The 17,001-nt window shown below is 40.3% G+C and overlaps 1 protein-coding gene across 3 annotated transcripts; it reads right to left on the minus strand.

Annotated features, from left to right (window-relative positions):
• Window positions 1-62: 62 nt before the first annotated feature.
• sh3d19 (SH3 domain containing 19) lies at window positions 63-15,610 on the minus strand. Of its 3 annotated transcripts, none has more exons than XM_056372371.1 (21): window positions 15,397-15,610; window positions 10,138-10,177; window positions 8,395-8,435; window positions 8,002-8,041; window positions 7,636-7,765; window positions 7,062-7,215; window positions 5,934-6,977; window positions 5,316-5,429; window positions 5,047-5,159; window positions 4,537-4,577; window positions 4,225-4,438; window positions 4,063-4,131; window positions 3,819-3,956; window positions 3,626-3,698; window positions 2,855-2,985; window positions 2,696-2,754; window positions 2,350-2,603; window positions 1,526-1,572; window positions 1,218-1,404; window positions 524-630; window positions 63-417 (listed from the first exon to the last, which is right to left on the minus strand). In XM_056372371.1, exons 1-21 carry the CDS (start codon window positions 15,485-15,487, stop codon window positions 307-309), a joined length of 3,198 nt encoding a protein of 1,065 aa, XP_056228346.1. In that variant the 5' UTR covers window positions 15,488-15,610; the 3' UTR covers window positions 63-306. The 3 variants fall into 3 exon arrangements, with proteins under 3 accessions (XP_056228346.1, XP_056228345.1, XP_056228344.1); XM_056372370.1 differs by having other exon boundaries at window positions 524-627; window positions 7,062-7,236; window positions 15,397-15,609; XM_056372369.1 differs by having other exon boundaries at window positions 7,062-7,236; window positions 15,397-15,608.
• Window positions 15,611-17,001: the final 1,391 nt, after the last annotated feature.

The following is a 17,001-nucleotide window of genomic DNA, read 5'->3' on the forward strand; positions in this document are numbered from 1 at the left end:
ACAAGGAGACAAACCACTAGATGGTGCAAATGGTGAAGAATACAAGTCATTGAAAATCAAAGTCCAGGGTATTCACATTGCCAGCCAGCTTTAATGTAAAATATATTCATAACATGATAAATTATTCAGTAAACACTTCTGAAGTTAATGCTGTGGATTATAAAATATGTTGCACTACTTGGAGATGAAAATACTGCATTCCAGTTAAAGGCAGTTCACTTCAGATTTCCATTGCTGAAAGCATCTGTCCTCAGATGTAGTTTCTCCTCTGGTCTACCACAGTGTCCCGCTGAATGCCACATGCCACTATCCCAGTACTTGTACATAGTTTTTAGGGACCAGGGCTCGCTTCCCTCTCAAATCACCCAGGAACCATTCTTCATCAATGGACTCCAGCTTGGTTATAATATCCCCAATCTGTGAAAGAGGAAGGAATCAGGGGCTGCGTAGATGGTGCTGTGCGAATTGTGAATCTCTGAATTCGTGAACTGTATTTGTGATTGCAAATAATGAATCGCTGTACCTGCAGAGAGAGCTCCTCATCACAGTCTGATGTGAAGTTATACAGAGCTCTGGCTCTCCCACCACCAGCTGCTTCGTTCTGCTGGCTGTTGTCTGACTGCGGAGCTGCTGAGGAAGGTATGTACAGTACTAATCAGTCAATTAAGGAATAAAACCATCTCTTGTAGTTGGAACAGTGAGTTGATTTACTGACCGAACGCAAATATTCTGCAGCTGCTTTAACAACTGATGAATCGTTTCAGTCACTTTTCACGTACAAATGCTGAACTACACCTACTCCCATTCTCAGTTGTGAGTTTGTCTTTGTCTTATGAAACTATATAAATTGAATAACTTTGTTAACTGAGTTTTGCAGTATTGATCAGATTTCAGATTGCTTACAGTAAGCATTAAGAAACTGTCACCTTAGGCTTTTTTTTGTGTCATTTTATAGGCCAAATTTTTAATTATCAAAATAATCAGCAAACTAATCAGTAATTAAAGTAATTGTTAGTTGCAGCCAGTGTCAATAATAGTGCTGTGAAATTCTACAAAACAAATCAAAGTGTGCCAACTGCATGGCAGAGCTATGAGACACTCACCCTGAGACCAGTGACAGCAACAGAGTGGAATTACCGAGTTGAATTTGTATCTAAGCCCGGTTCTCTAAGACGGTAACTTCATAATAATAAAGTAAAATTGTGATATCTTCATACCTGTGTTGCTCTCAATAAATGCCCTGGGGAACATGCCTTCTTTGCCGTTGAGCCTGCCACAGCTCCATTCAGCGTTAATATGGCGGGTGATCAGGATACAGTCGCCCTGCTGAAAGGACAGGTCGTCTTCTGACTTCCCGGCATAGTCGTACAGAGCCACCGCCCAGTCCACTTTGGACTGAGACGCCTGCAAAGTGAACAGGACAAGAGAAGAGAACTTTATCTATATTTTAATTTATTTTTGTTTTACAGAACACAAAACCAATACCTTTGCTGTCAATGGTACTGCTAATAAAGATATTGGTTACCTGAGTGGGTTTGGAAACCTCACTGACATTTGGAGAAGCCACCATGCCTGTGAGAAAACAGACGTCTAGGTTATTAAAGATGAAAAGCATACAACCTCCAGTCAGGAACAAAATAAAAAAGAGTGAATCCATGGGCACTCTTTGCTGTACTTGTTATCTTTAATATTGCATGTAAATCCTGTGTAGTAGCAACCCATGAGGGTCTTCTGTATTTTTGCAGGGATTTTAGCAACCTGAGGTAAAATTAATTTTCTGTAGTTAAAGTTACTCAGTATAGACAGATTCCAGCATTTCTAGACTCAGCTTACATTTTTAAAAGTAGTCAAATTTAAATGTACTAAGTTGAAGAAAAGATTCAGTATTTCTCCACCAGAATATAATTCCTGGTTGTATAGAGAAGCTATTCAGAATTTAATAGATCAATGTATTTACAGGTCCGCAGTCTCTCGAAATTTCCAGCTGACTGAATGAATGAAAGAAGGGGCGTACAGACATGGTTGCATGAGTGTTTCAAGTGCACAGTTGAGAAACCTTTTGTAAACAGTGATTTAATGAAACAGAAACAGAAGCACAAATTCCTGACGTGCCACAGGGGGAGATGCCAGCCAACACAAAGGAAAAGGGATGGAAAGAGGCTCCTCACTGAAGGACACAGACACTCTTTTGTTTTGATTGAGGATCGAGAGGATAACATGTAAATATTCCCATTTAAGACATTAACAAACTGAAAGTACAGTTCAGCTGACTTGCTCTTTGTGACCAGATCAGCACACAATGAAAAGAATGCAAGTGACTTAGTTTTTGGTGCTTTCAGGTAACCGTACCAGGCAGTGCGATTCTGCTGGGCTGTGTCTGTGTCTGCGTCTGCGTCTGCGTCTGCTGCTGACTCGGAGGCGGAGGCAGATCTTCAATCACCTCCACAAAGTTAAGAGGGAAGATTCCAGTTGAGATGGCAATTTGTCCCCGAGCCCATTCCTGTCCAATGTACTCCTTCAGCTGGATCACATCCCCCTCACAGAACGACAGCTCATCACTGTGCTCCCCCTCAAAGTCAAACCTCGCCACACATCGAGGACCACTTCACAGGACACAGCAGGATTTAAAACATCAGGTTAGTTCAGGTGGGTTTGTAAAGGCCTGTGCAAAGATTTTGTAATGTAAAAATTGTACCTGGCTGTTGCAGATGGCGGCTTCGGTTTCCTTCCAGGGAGGGTTCTTGGTGAATCTGACTAAAATTAAAATTTTCTAATTTCAAAAGGAATCCTTAACCATCATATACATGTGTAAATTATAGGCCTCAATGATTGAATTATAATAGTTTTAATTTACCAGGACTTTGACATAATTCATGGGAAAGAAACCAGTAGATCCCCTGCAAGTGCCTCTGTACCACTCATTGTCCACCTGCTCCACCATGGTCACAACGTCTCCTGCTCTCAGACCCAGCTCTCCTGGACCCTCTGTGAAGAAAACACACATCAGCTGTCTATTGGTAATAAAAGTAATCCAAACTGACACAAATCCTCCAAATCATTTGATTGTTTTCAGGCAGCCAGTATCTAGGTTTTAAAAACGAACATGCTCTAAAGGAACAGTTCAACATTCAAGGAAATTCATGTTTTCACTTTGTTGTCAAGGGTGAGATGAGAAGATTGACATTGATCTTATGACTGTGGGTTAAGTATGGATCTGGAGTGAAGAGGTGGTTAGCCTAGCCTAGCATAAAGTTGGGAAGCAGGGTGAAGAAGCTAGCCTGAGTCTCTAAAACACAAACACTTGGTGTTGGTTGGCATGTTTTGGAATTTTAAACAGTGCCAGGAAAGCCATTTCCTTTTATTCTTCTTATATCTAAGAAAGGACAAAGCTAAGCTGATCGACAATATCTTATTTGTTGAATCAATGTATGGGTTCCCCTCTGCTTCCAGACTGTATGCTACGCTAGCTCTGCACTTAGCATACAAACATGATAGTGGTGTCAATCTTCTCATCTAAATCTCTGCAAGAAAGGTATTTCCCCAAATAATTATTTTAATGTACTATTTCATTTTAGTCTTATTGCACAATCTAAGTCAGTACTAGCAGCGTAAACGGATGTGTCACCTGGGATGAAGTCATGTATAACCTGCACTTTTTTCCCATAACCATCTCTGCCTGTAGCACTTTGTCCAGCACCCTGTAGAGAGAGAACAAAGACTTAAAGGTTGATGTATTAAAGCCACTGAGCACAAAGGAGCAAGTGAGGCTCAAGAATCAGAGCCACCTTTTTTTTACTCATGAATGAAGGACAAGTTACCTGTGGTGGGTACATGTCTGAGGCAAGAGGAGTTATAACCTTCATGCGCGACTTGTGGACTCTGCCTCTGGTGTCTCCAATTTGGCACTCAAATGTATCACGGTCAATCTCTTCTAGCAGCAGAAGCACTTCATTTTTCTTTTGACAAAGTCAACAAAGGTGTTAGATTCCAGCTGTTCAAGAGAGTCTGTGGCACTGAGACTTAAACAATCTACCGTTATATGTGAAGAGTGAGTTTAGTCACCTGAAATGACAGCTCTCCTGTGTTGCTCCCATTGTAATCAAAGGCTGCTATTCCATGGGGAAGTTCAAGCTGGTGGAAGAAAGCAAAAAAATTAAACGTGCTCATTGTGCTGTATTCGAAATGTGAGTACAGCACACAGGTGTGCAGTGGGATCTCTCTTACAGTGTATTTGTTGTAGAGACGGTGGCCTGGGTTGGGCCTTGGTGGTAAGACAGGTCCTTTCCTGTGGGGCTTCTGTGCCTGGGGTCTGGGTGAAGTGTCCCATGGTGCTGAAACGGATCGACCTGTGGCCTTAAGGCTGGGTGGAGGGGGTCTTCCGGGGCCTGTTTTGGCTGGAGGTGGGCGAGGTGGGAGGATTTTGGTTGTACTGTGCCTCCTGAAGTGCAACAGCATCATCAAGTTCAAATAAAGCAGCATCTTTACAAAATATACCAACATTTTAAACTTGTGAGGTTTTTCCCCCCACTCACTTACCGAGGTGGTAGCGATGGCTCTGGCCCAACCTGGAAAGACTCCTGCAGAAGATTTTTATTAGCACTAAAACAGACTGTCAACAGTCAACAGTACTGGAAACCATGGTAACCATGCAACAACACAAAGCCTTCAGCCACAGCTGAAGGCAGTGTGTTCATGGGGCTACAATAGTGTGTTTGTTTGTGGAAAGCAGAGGAAATGAAGCAGGTAAGATCCTCAGCTGGCAGACATTGATTGAGAGAGACTTTCTGGGCTAAAAATGTACCATGTCATAGTTTATAAGTAGAAATATACTAATAAGACCAAACTTTTTAATTAGACACAAAAAAAAAAATTGGCATAAATGCTGAAATACACAAGAAACAAAAAATAAAATCTCCCTCCTGATGCGTTATCAGGTCTGCAAAGGATAACCTTAATGTTGTGGAGAGGTTTAACTCTTCTGGGATGTTCAGAGGTCGTGTTTGTGAAGTTGGGGGGTTTGTAACCACACTGCGTGACAGGTCTTACCTGGGAGGGGAGGATGGGTGTCGAGTTTTGTTTGTGGTAGACTGGGGTGTTTAGGGAGCCTACAGGCTTCTGGACAGGGAGAGGTGGAGGACTGTCCTGAAAATGATCTGAGACTGAGAGGAGATCTGTCTTCATTATAACATACTGACAACATGTGCTCCATTATTAGACCAGCATAGTATGCGTAATATCAATTACTCCTCATCATCAAAATCAACAATTTGACTATATGTCAACCGAAACTGGAGAATCATGTTTGCTGGACTCACATGAACCACTTTTGCTGGGGACCCTGATGGTGGTTGGTCTCCTTGATACACTTTGTCTGGAGAACGAGGCTCCGTTGCTGTCCACATTACGCTGGGGCTTGACTGGGATATGATCTGAACAAAGAGAAACCTGATTTCATGACTGTGCAAAAGAAAAACAAACAAAAAAAAAAAACTGTAAAGATTTAACCATAATTGTGGCTCGTGGAAAAGTTTGGACACCCTAATTTTGCATATATATTTTTTTTGTAGCCACCTAAGATTCTTTCTGCTCTTTGATTTAGGAATCGTCACCCATTCGTCCTTGCAGATGACTTCAAGTTCTGAGATAAATTTAGTCTGATCCGCTTGCACAACATGTTTAACATAAGTTTTTTTTACCATTGGTTAGAAATTACAATTTATAGACACAACAGACTGACTTTTGTCCATAAATTTTGTTTCTCCTGCTCCATGAGCTTTTTTGTCAGTTGTATATGAAAGGTGTTCTAAAAAGAAAGGTTCACTTTTATAATAAAAACAGGGGATTAATCAATAAACTAATCTATAATGAAAATATTCGTCAGGTGCATTCCTACAAAGCAGTAGGCTACATTTTGTCTTACACCACAGACTTACCGGATAGACTGTTCACACACTCATTCCCACTGATGATGGAGGCCGAGTTGTGGTTGTTTATGTTTAGGTTGGGTTTAAGAGGCTCCTTGAACGGCTTCACTGGAGGTACAGGAGGAAGTGGTGAGGGCTCTTCTTCATAGATGCTGTTGGCTCTGGTCAGTACAGAGGGACGTGATCTGTTGGGAATGGCTGCTTTGCTGTGTAAAGTCTCGAGCTCCTCTTTTATAGACAGCGCCGCCATTTTTTTAGGGGGCTGAGGTCTCAGGGCCGGTGTATGGTTTTGGGTTACATTTATGGATGAGACATTTTGATAGTAATCATCTTCACTGTGGTCAAACTGAGGTTTAAGAGACACAGAAGGCTTAGCAGCGACTGGAGGTTTGATGGCTGCCTTTCTTGGTCGAGGTTCTGGTTTGGCTGATTCAGCCACACTTCCTTCCTCTGTGTCGGCCTGGCTCTCGAAGGCCTGGATCCTGGCCCGAATATTACGTTGACTGCTGTTGCTGTTCATCTCGCCAACAGCATCTTCACCTTGAGAGGCCTCGTCTGATTGGTTAACAATGTCACTGTTCTCCTCAAACTGGTTTTCTGCACTAAAGACCTCTAATAATTCCTTTAAATACTTATTTGAGGATGCCTCCTCCGCATCAGAGTGAACACTGTCACAATTTTCACTGAGCTCGACCAAAGACTTATCATTGACCTTCTCTGGAGTTGCCTGCTTTCGGGATTTTGTGCGAGGAAGTGGAACAGGGCGTTGACTGGGTTCTGAGTTTGAAGAAGAGGGAGTCGCTTCAGCAGGGGCAGAGACAGGGTTTGCAGGAATATCCCAGTATACTGTAACAGATCTGGCGCATGTATGAGTGGGATCTTCTTGGTTGTGTTGCTTTACATCAGATTTAGAGCCACTTTGGTTCTCAGTGTTTGTGGATGCTGTAGTATTTGTTCCCACCTTCCCATCAGAAGGTGTGACAGTTTCAGTGAGCGGTTCTATGTCCACTGGTTTGGGCAGTGATGGCCTCGGTGGTTTTTGTGGTGTTTTACCTGGAAACAAATATAAAGACACGTCACATGTAGAGCTGAAACAGACTGGAACTTGACAGTCACAGTCACTCTGGTATGCCTCACCAGCAGGTCTTTTCTCAGCTGATTGTGGGACAGTGGTGGCGGTATTGTCCCTCACAGGGTCAGTCTGTGTGGCACATGTGGTAGTGCAGGTGGGCCGGCGGGGGGCTGCAGTGGGCTTGACAATGTGCTCTTCCTGGGTCTTCTCTTGAATCACCTGGTCATAGGATGGTGGGGGCTGAGTCATGAAAAGGAGAGATGTTCACACACACACACGCACACACACACGCACACACACACACACACACACACACGCACACATGCACACACACGGTCATGTACTAAGTAAGAATTTGGGAGTTAAATTCAACTTTTTTTGGCCAAGAAATTATATTTATTCCTCTCTCCTCGTAGCGAGAGAGAGATAATAACATAAAAAAGAGGAGGCGCCGATATGGGGGGGTGGGGGGACTTTGACTCCTGACCTTTTCAATTCTAGTAACGTAGTAATGGCCATGTTTAAAAACGTATGACTCGTAATATTTTTTGTGCTTATTATTGAGGAAGAAATATTCTTGGACAACACAGAGCCGAACAGACATGTGAATTCAAAGAGTGTCAGTCAGATGAAGTCTACCTGGGAGACGGCCTGGATGCCTGCAGACCAGCCTGACTGAGGAGGAGGAGGAGTGAAAACCACAGAGGCTCCCGGGAACCAGTTGTTACTGGCCAGAGGTTCTGCTGAGATGATGGTGATCTCTGGTCGCCTGAAAGACAAACCATTAAGACACCATACGGACCTGAGAGACAACCAAAATACATCTGCACATCCACCTTAAGCATGTTCTTTTTTTCTCACTTGGTTTTTTTCTTCTTGGCAAAGAACTTTACTCTTGCTATGGACATTTGTTAAGCAACAAACAAAAACTTTGTCTATTTCAGATAGCATCAACGAGAATAATACAGTGAAGAAGTAAACATGAACAGACTTTATTTACATTACCTTCTGTCTCTGGTATGTTCGCACTGAGAGTTTGCTCTTGCTAAAGAAAGGGAGAAAAAGTCATATAAACTTTGCCAAAAACATCACACATTATAAGACATTACCTCACTGCTTTTCTACATGTCTGATTGGAAACCTGTAGATTTCACTTGAAGCTATCATGCATTCATCTGATTTATGGAAGACAGGGTTCCTCTAAACAAACCGTAGATCAAAATCACAAAAATGTGCTGCTAACATTCTGTCAAATATACTTTGATACAGTCAGTTATACTTCAAATAACTCTCCCATATAAATCGTGATTCTGATTTAGTTCGACAAGAAGCTAATTTAAGGAATAAACCCTTTATTGTGCTTTTTGTGTCACTGCTGTTTAGTTGTTGCAAACTTACTTCGTTTGATAGCAGCTCGTATAGACGACAGAGGGCCTTGGCTGAAAAACAGAGCAGAACAGGAAACCCATTTATCACTGAGGTGTGGGACACAGTCATGAGTGGGTTCATACCTTTATGGTGACTCATTTGTTAAAATAAAATCTCTTCACTTGCCCCTAGCCAGTATCATACAATACATTCTCTTAATACAGCTGCTTTATACTGTTAATGCCAATTTATGCAAGGACACAAGATTTAAAATAACATCTAACTTCAAACAAAACAGACAAATTGAGGAAATTTTGATCAATGAGATAATGAAAAAGGTTCAGAGCTGTATAGAGATGGGTAAAGAGTAGAAGAAAAAAAAGAACAAAAGAACAAAACAAGGTGAAATGATCAAAGAAAAATTACTCTAATAATTGAGATTTTTTAAATGACTACAAATTCATACTATGATACAGTAAGGTGTGGTATATAGTGCATTTTAGTGTGCAGTATAATTGCTAAAGGTGCAGACTGCTGAGATGTAAACATAGTAGAAGTGGCAGAAGAAGTGAAGAAAAGCATTAGTAAGAAGAAGAGTAGAAAAAACTTGAAATGAATCATTTAAACATTTTAAGAGTGTGAACAAATGATTATTATACACAATGAACAGCAGAAATGACTTGAATGATGTTTATTCCTTAATGGAGGTGAAATCTACAAAATAAAAGTCCTCAGTCAGATTGTTATGGTTTGGAACAGTACGAGGGCTTTAGTCAGGAAAATATTTGTTCACTTCAATATTACAATTCAACAAAGGCAAAAGTATGTAGATGTATGTGGATTAAAGCAAACTGAACTATTGCCACAGGTTCACTGTATATTACAAAACATACATCCAGCAAAAGATGACAACGTTACATAAGAGAAGAATAATATCTCTGACAATCCTGCTCATGATCAAATCCACCTACCTTATAGGAACAGGGTGTCAGTAAATGCTACCACATCCAGGTAAACACGGAACATACGACCATCATGAAAACAACAACTAACTTACATCACATCATCTCCCGATGGTAACCAACAAATCTCTTCTTCGTTTTCCTCCTTAAGGTACAGATCTATTACTTTCTAATCCTTTAATATCACCACTTCATACCAGCACTATTATCATATTAAGATCCCCTTTCTTTTTCCTTTTTCTTAGAAAAGAGCAAAGATTAAACTAATGTGATGCTCTCTAATCTGTACCAGCAGTCTCTTCACCAAAGCTATAAACACAGGAGGGAGGCTCCTCATTAACACACATCCTGCTCATTAAGGACTGACTGCGGGAGGCTGATATAAACTGTCTGGGGGAAAGACTGACAATCCTCTCCCTCCTCTTGGTTACACATAGTTCATTTAACTGATTGGTGAAGTTGTAAACACACAGATCTTCAGGCCAGAAACATCCTGTGTGATCTATCATAAACGGTGTTTTTCAATGGTTTGTCTAACCTCTCTTCTCAATGTCTGTAAACAACTAAAAAGAAAAAAGCAGCATGGTATTCATCCTCATGTTGACCTTCTCTCTGTCAGTCACTGAGGATAGATCAGTTCATTGTTTAGTCCGCATTCACAACCTCATCATCAGCAGATCTGTCTGTTAAAGGGATAGTGCCCTGTTTCCAGCTACAGGTAGAGTTGTGGTGAAACTAAACAACTGCTACTGGATCCACCATTAAAAAGGTACAAATATATAAAATCTCAGCTCAAAAATGAATTACATACCTGGAGGGTAAAAGCTCCGGCTTGGTTCTTTCAGGGTGATCTGTAGAGGAAAACAGAGAAGCACAAGTTTCATAAGATAAAAGAAAAAGATAACATCACAGTATATGTAATGTTTTTATAGTTTGATAGAAAATATAACTGAGAATCTATTTAGGGAAAAGACTGACCAGATAGGAACGTCTGTTTTTGCTTTTGTCTTTGTCTGACAAATCACAAAACCTTGTTACATTGATACAAATCAAACTAAAGTCAAATATTACCATGAAACCGTCTCGCTCATTGATTTGCACCATCTCCCACTATGACATTTCATATTGTCTCATGGCAGATATTATATTGTCCATTCCTCGTGTGTTAGGTGCATTTTTGCTTATGAATTCAACTTTTTATTTGAGAGGAAAGATGTCTCAGTTCACCTTTCAAAGAAGTCTCACTTTGAGCCCTAGCCATTGTTTTACACTCAATACTAAATTGCTACTACTACTACTACTACTACTACTGCTAAACAGCACTGCATGAACAAGAAATACAAGAACCTAACCCTAACCAGCAGAACCAGTTAATGTAAATGAACCAACATATTCAGACTTTAAATGTGTTGGTGATTTCAAATATAAATTTACAAAGAAACAATGATTACATGTCGCATGTCATTTTCATATTTCAGAGAACTGTATAAATGACAGGGAAATGCTGTGCTGCCCTTCATTTTTCATTTTCATCTATTTTCATTAAGCATCTCCTAATTCATAAACAGCAGATAGACAGATTGATTGATCTTTCCTATGGCTGGATGATCTGCAGACAACAACAACAACAGAACAAAAATCTCCAAAAGCAGCAGTAAGCAGTTTGGTTCAACAGATACCTAGCTGTGTCAATGTGATTCTGTAACAATAATGTCCTTCAGATTTGGAGTAGGACCATTGTCAGAGATATATATTGTGATTCTTAAAAGGCAAATCAGTATTAAAATGATAGATTCTATGATGTTGTTTTTTCCCCATACAAAATAACAAAATGCTCCTTTAGACACAGTTTCATGCTTCAATCAAACAACAAGTGGTAAAAGGGGAACATGTGCCTTAGTCAACAGGTAGGCTGTAAGGAGCAGTATCAGTAATGCAGACAATCTAATCTCATAAGAAATCATTTTCATATTGGAGAGTAAAGTCATTAGAAGAATACCGAAGAAAAAACTATTAGAGGCAACAGTGGAAGTCAGCATTGTTGTTGATGCCTCTAGCCTGAAACCATGACCTCATTAGCAGACAGATCCACCTGTCACACCTGTTACCTGTTATCTGTTGTGCCTCAGGTTACAGGTTACACTTTAACAACATGTGGGAAAGGCGCTTCAGGACTTTCACTTCATGAGAAAGACGTCTTTTAGCAACTGCAGGACAAAGTTTTAAGCTCTAGTACGTTAAATAAAGTATGATCACTTCCTTGTAGATATGTAGTCCGCCAGTGTGGAAGAAGTGATGTTTTCTAATCCTGAACACAACTCCTCTGTCTCTTTACCATACAATAATGCTCCTACCTGTTGATGAGTTAAATACAAAATCTAGCAGGATATTTCCACAGAGATCCTCCCTCCTGCTCCACCAAGTGAGTGTGTGTGTGTTTCAAAGATCTTGAAGCTCGCAGTCACACACCCACAGACAACAGCAGAGAGGGAGGGCCCTATAATATCTCAGCACTCCTGTGTTTACTTGGCCAATCTGTTGAAGTGGAATGTGGTCATTCAGGAAGTGGTGGTTATGCCACACGACACTGTACCGTCACTGTCTTTATTTCCTACACAGTAAAAGGTCACAAGAATATTCCCATTGCTCTTTGCCATTTGTAACTGGCATGAGTCTAAAAACCTTTATAATATAAAAATTCATCTCAACAGTTCTGTTGTACGTTTACTAAGTCAGGAAGTCACAGCCTACGTGTTTGATTAAAATATTAACTGGTACTATCAATAAACTAATCAACCTTTTAGCATATATGACCTTTCATCCTGGTTAGCACAAATATGGCTAATTAAAAATCAAAGGAATAATGAATCAGGAGAGATTATTGCGCGCAAAGTATAAGAAAACTAAAGAAAGAAAATCAATTTGAAGAAACTAAAAAATATTAAGAGATCATTTCTATTTTTAGCACATAGGAGCTAGAGGGGGAAGCGCACTGGTTTGTAGATTAAAGAACCTTAGATATGATCATGTGGGAAAACCAGAGGTGACAGGTTATGTCAGATTCATTTAGCTGAATGTAGATCAGCATAGGGCAGTTTCAGATGAAAAGAAATTAGGTGATTCATCTCTGGAATGAACTTAATCTGGTGTCAACATTTATCTACTATATGAATCAAACATTACACGACACTTAAAACAGACAAAGCTGAAACTCTTAGTTGGTTGTGACATTCATTAAAACCATTCAGAGACCAACACATCCAATTAAAAATGATCAAATGCCACAGTGTCATAGAGCTATCCATGACATTTAGCTTCCACTTAAACACTGCTAAGAGTTTCTAGCCACGCTGAGCTAAATGCTAATGTTGCTCACATGCTCACAATGACAATGATTTACCTGATCACCATCTTAGTTTAGCATATTAGCATGCTAACATTTGCTAATCATGACTAAGGGAAAAAGTGCAGCTGAGGTGGATGATGATGTCATTCGTTTTTCAGATGCTGGACAAACTGAAATTTTGCCCTGTATTTCAGTATTTCAGTCCAGATCAACTGACCAATCAACCAACACTGTCTTACTTAAAAAGACAGATTATTTGACAGTACGTTTAAAGATCCAGTACCTCTGCAAATGGTAATAAACTTGCCAGTTAAGTAGTTTTGGAAGAATTGTTGACTTTTATCATATTATTTAACATTTAAAGGCTCATTACACCTTCAAATATTCAACTGAGAGCAATAGGTTTGAGAAAATAACCCTGCCATACTACTTGACAAGCCCCCTCATACTGCTCTGAATTATATTCCAAATCGGTGGATATCTCTTGGCATTTGTAGGCCAGTGACACCTCAAACTACACTGCAAATACACGAGAGAGCTGCTGAAGTCAGCAAGACTGGTTTCCCTTCACAGCTGCGCTCTAACTTGAACACATGCTGACATTACTCAGCACAGCAGCAGCAGTCACAGAGCAGCTGGTGAAATGGCTGGCAACAAAGGGAAAGGAAGAAAAACAATCTGCCTCTCTGTGTGTCATACTACACCAGCCAAAACTTCACACGAGTAAAGAGGCTGATCCCAGACACAGTCAGATAGTCTGATAAAGGGTTTGACTTAAGTCTGTTTCCAACTTTTGCATTTTCTAACAGGCACAGATGCATTTGCTGACTAAGTTATAGGCCTATACATTTGCGGGCTGTATTAAGGAGGAGGACAAAGTTTGACACTATAGAACCAAGTCAAAATGTCAACTGGAAAGCATCCCTTGTGTTAAAATCCAGAAAGGTATTTATTGTTAAAAGAGGACTAGTCAAAAGAGATTTGCCCTCACTTGAAAAACAAGACCAGGCGAGGCTGACAGATTGTGGTGTCATGTCGGTAGCACAATGTCAGCAGCTGATGTGGACCTTTAGTCAGAGAAGATTAGATGGTGTCAGTGCAGACGAGTGATTCATAGTGGAAACTACCTGAAATGGGTCCAACGCAAATCACCTATGATGGAGTGCATGTATGATATTATAACAATATTGTTTTTTGAAAGGATGGGAAAAAACATGAACTGCATCCAGTTCAGACAACAGCTTGTTCATGACACAGCAGCCTGTCGACACAGAGAGGCTGACTGGAATTCCCATCCAGACAGCAGGTGGGGTCGGGGTGTGGGGTGAGGGGTATGGGGGGGGGGGGGGGGGGTAGTTTGAGCTGGCACACTGGTGGTAGATAGCTGGTTAGGGCACAGGGCAGTTTGAGAAATAAGAAAAACAAGGAACAAAGAAAACAGAGTTACACTCACGATGATTCTTCTCGTGAAACATAATGGAGCGAAACTCTGTCTAAGATGTAAGAGCGCCTTAGTGTTTGTATGTGAGGCAAGTGGCTGAAAACAAAAGCCAATACTTCTTCATTAAATCACACGGTTAGTACTGACATTAGGAATCTGTACACAAGCCTAAACTGAAAGGAACAAGAGAGTTCGACAAATGACATGTTGCTCTGAGGTGTGTGGGCCTGAGTTTCATCAGTGGTGTATCACCATGAGAAACAGAGACGCCACTGGTTAATGATACTTTCACTTCAGGGAGCACTGAGGGTTTTACAGTTGTATCATTTAAAAAAAAAGAAAGTATATGTGATGATTTCCATTAGCATCACAACACTGTAAATTGGTCAAATCATTGTGTATCAATGACAGAAGGTGTGTAGTGCATAATTCTCACTGTGTGAATATCCCTCAGTATGAATGAAAACATAAATTAATAAATAAAACAGAACAAAACCGAAAACACTTATAATAATAATTCTGGATGAAAGACCCAAAGTTTACCCAAAACACAAGTAGATCAGTGTATTCATCAGAGTGAAAAGTTCAGCGTAATGTTTTTGAAGTCTAGATCTGTCCAGACATTTACATAGATCCTTTCTGTCTGGTTGAAAAGATGCTGTAGGCATATGTCAGGTTTCTACATCTTGTAATAGTACAAATATCATTGTGTCTTCACAGATCCGTCCCCGGTGTTTTAGTTCCCTATGAGGCAAATCATGTAGACAATTTTGTTGATGATTTTCAAATGCATGCAGTTACTGTAGTTAATGTTTTGATGTATTTTCCCTGCTGTTCCAGACCTCCATTGGTTTCCTGTCACTTCTACATGGTGTGAAAATGAAAAAGCAGACACTAAAGGAGTGCAGACACAGACCCACATCAATCTGCACATAATCACATCATCTCATCCAACAAAAAATAATAGGATCATACAAATTTGATGTTCACTGTTACAATTAAACTAAGTCTCAAGACTCTGCTAATCGTCTTTTAAATGAATGGAAACGTTGGTTGTCTGAGACTGAACGGGAACACATCCAGTTTTCTAAAACATGACAGCACAGTTTGATCAATGGGTAAAATGGACATGAACTCTAGCAAATGTTACTCAGTCAAACAAAAAGATAAGTCTAGCAAATCACAATTCACTGCAATGCTGCATTTGAACAACAGACAATCAGCTGAGCGCGTTAAAACCGTTAGGTGATCGTCAGCCTGTCACATTCCCAAACACACCGTACCTGTTGCCTGGCCTCTGCTCCGCAGCTCCCGCAGCTCCCGCAGATCTCTGCGCTCCCCCTCGTCCTCATCCTCACGCCGGGCCTCGGCCATCGGGATTTAAAACAAAGTGGAAATTAAAAATAAATAAATAAATAAACCTTTTGAGAGCAGCTGGTTGCTCTTCCATCCGTCCGCTCGGTCGATTACATCGGTTACTGTCCTGGGCAGCAGAAGTTTGAGTCTGTCCTGCCCACAGCTCTCTCTCTCCCTCTCTCTCCCTCTCTCTCTCTCTCTCTCTCTCTCTCTCTCTGCCCTGGACTGGGTGGAGGTGGTGCCACTCACCGCCACACCACAGACTCCAGCTGCTACCAGGAGGAACCCATCGATTATATGACCACATCAGCCCAAAGTAAAAACGTTTTCAAAGTTTCCAAACGTCAGAAAGTTTTCATTCTTTATTGTAGAAAAAAGATGATTTTTTGGTGTTTTTCCTGTGACAGGACACTTCACCAGAAACATGTTCCACCATGAAAAGTTTTTTTTGCTGATTCAGCACTGATGCATACAAGTGATTAAAAAGATTAACTCTGGTGTCCAGGAGGAACAATCCCTATCTAACACCATCGTTAAATGCTATAGAAAAGCTGCAATTCAACCAGGTTTCCACTAGATGTCGCTACAGACCTGTTTATTTTCAAAGCCTGGGTTGACCCAATAAACCCAGATTTAAAATAAAAGATGAAAAATTGCATGATAGGACTTAGTAACAATCACAGAATAAACATGTGTTTTGTTTTTTTTTTTTGTTTTTTTTCTTCTTCTTGTAACTTAAACTAAATCGTCTCCTTCAATCAAGTATAAATGCTGCTTCTGTATTTTCTTCTTGAAGTATAATTTCATGCTGGAAACCACAATGATCATGATCCCATTGGAGACGTGGAGCCTACAGTATAAAGAGCTTCACACAGGACCAAGAAAATGTAAGAAAAAGATTGAAGCAAATAGGAATTGGAGGAAAATATACATCTTACATCCTAATTATACCAGTTTTAAAACATAATTTCATGTCAAAGTCTCAGAGGAAAGTCTCTGCTGGATCAGCTGGATTGGATTGCAATTTTTATTTATTTTTTCACACAAATGGGGAATATCCTTTAATTATTATTTTTTTTAAGATAAAGTGGCATACACAGCTTTTTCGTCACTTTTATGTCCAACAGATGGCGTCATATAGATCTTTGTCATATATCATATATAGGCTATCTCCAGATAGTCTGGAGCAGATAACCTTACATAAGGAGATGAAATCAGTGGGATCAGGCTGATTTTTCATGCAGAATAACTTTTGGAAAAAATCTTTATGAAACAGAACCAGACATATCAAATAACTCTTGTTTGGGGACGTAAAGTAAAATGCAACAAACACCTACACAAATGTGTAACCTATCATAAATTAATATAATACTATCAACTTCAAAGTGTCCCTACGATGAATTCTGCTTTTTCTAGGACACCAGACACCACTTACAGTCCGTCATAGATGAAACACATGAAAACACTCCTTCCCTGGATGTGGCCTGTTGCAGCTCAGGGGGAGGAGCTTTCAAGTGAGGATTAGTGTAGTT

Source organism: Seriola aureovittata, chromosome 3, assembly GCF_021018895.1.
Source record: "Seriola aureovittata isolate HTS-2021-v1 ecotype China chromosome 3, ASM2101889v1, whole genome shotgun sequence".
Taxonomy (NCBI): domain Eukaryota; kingdom Metazoa; phylum Chordata; class Actinopteri; order Carangiformes; family Carangidae; genus Seriola; species Seriola aureovittata.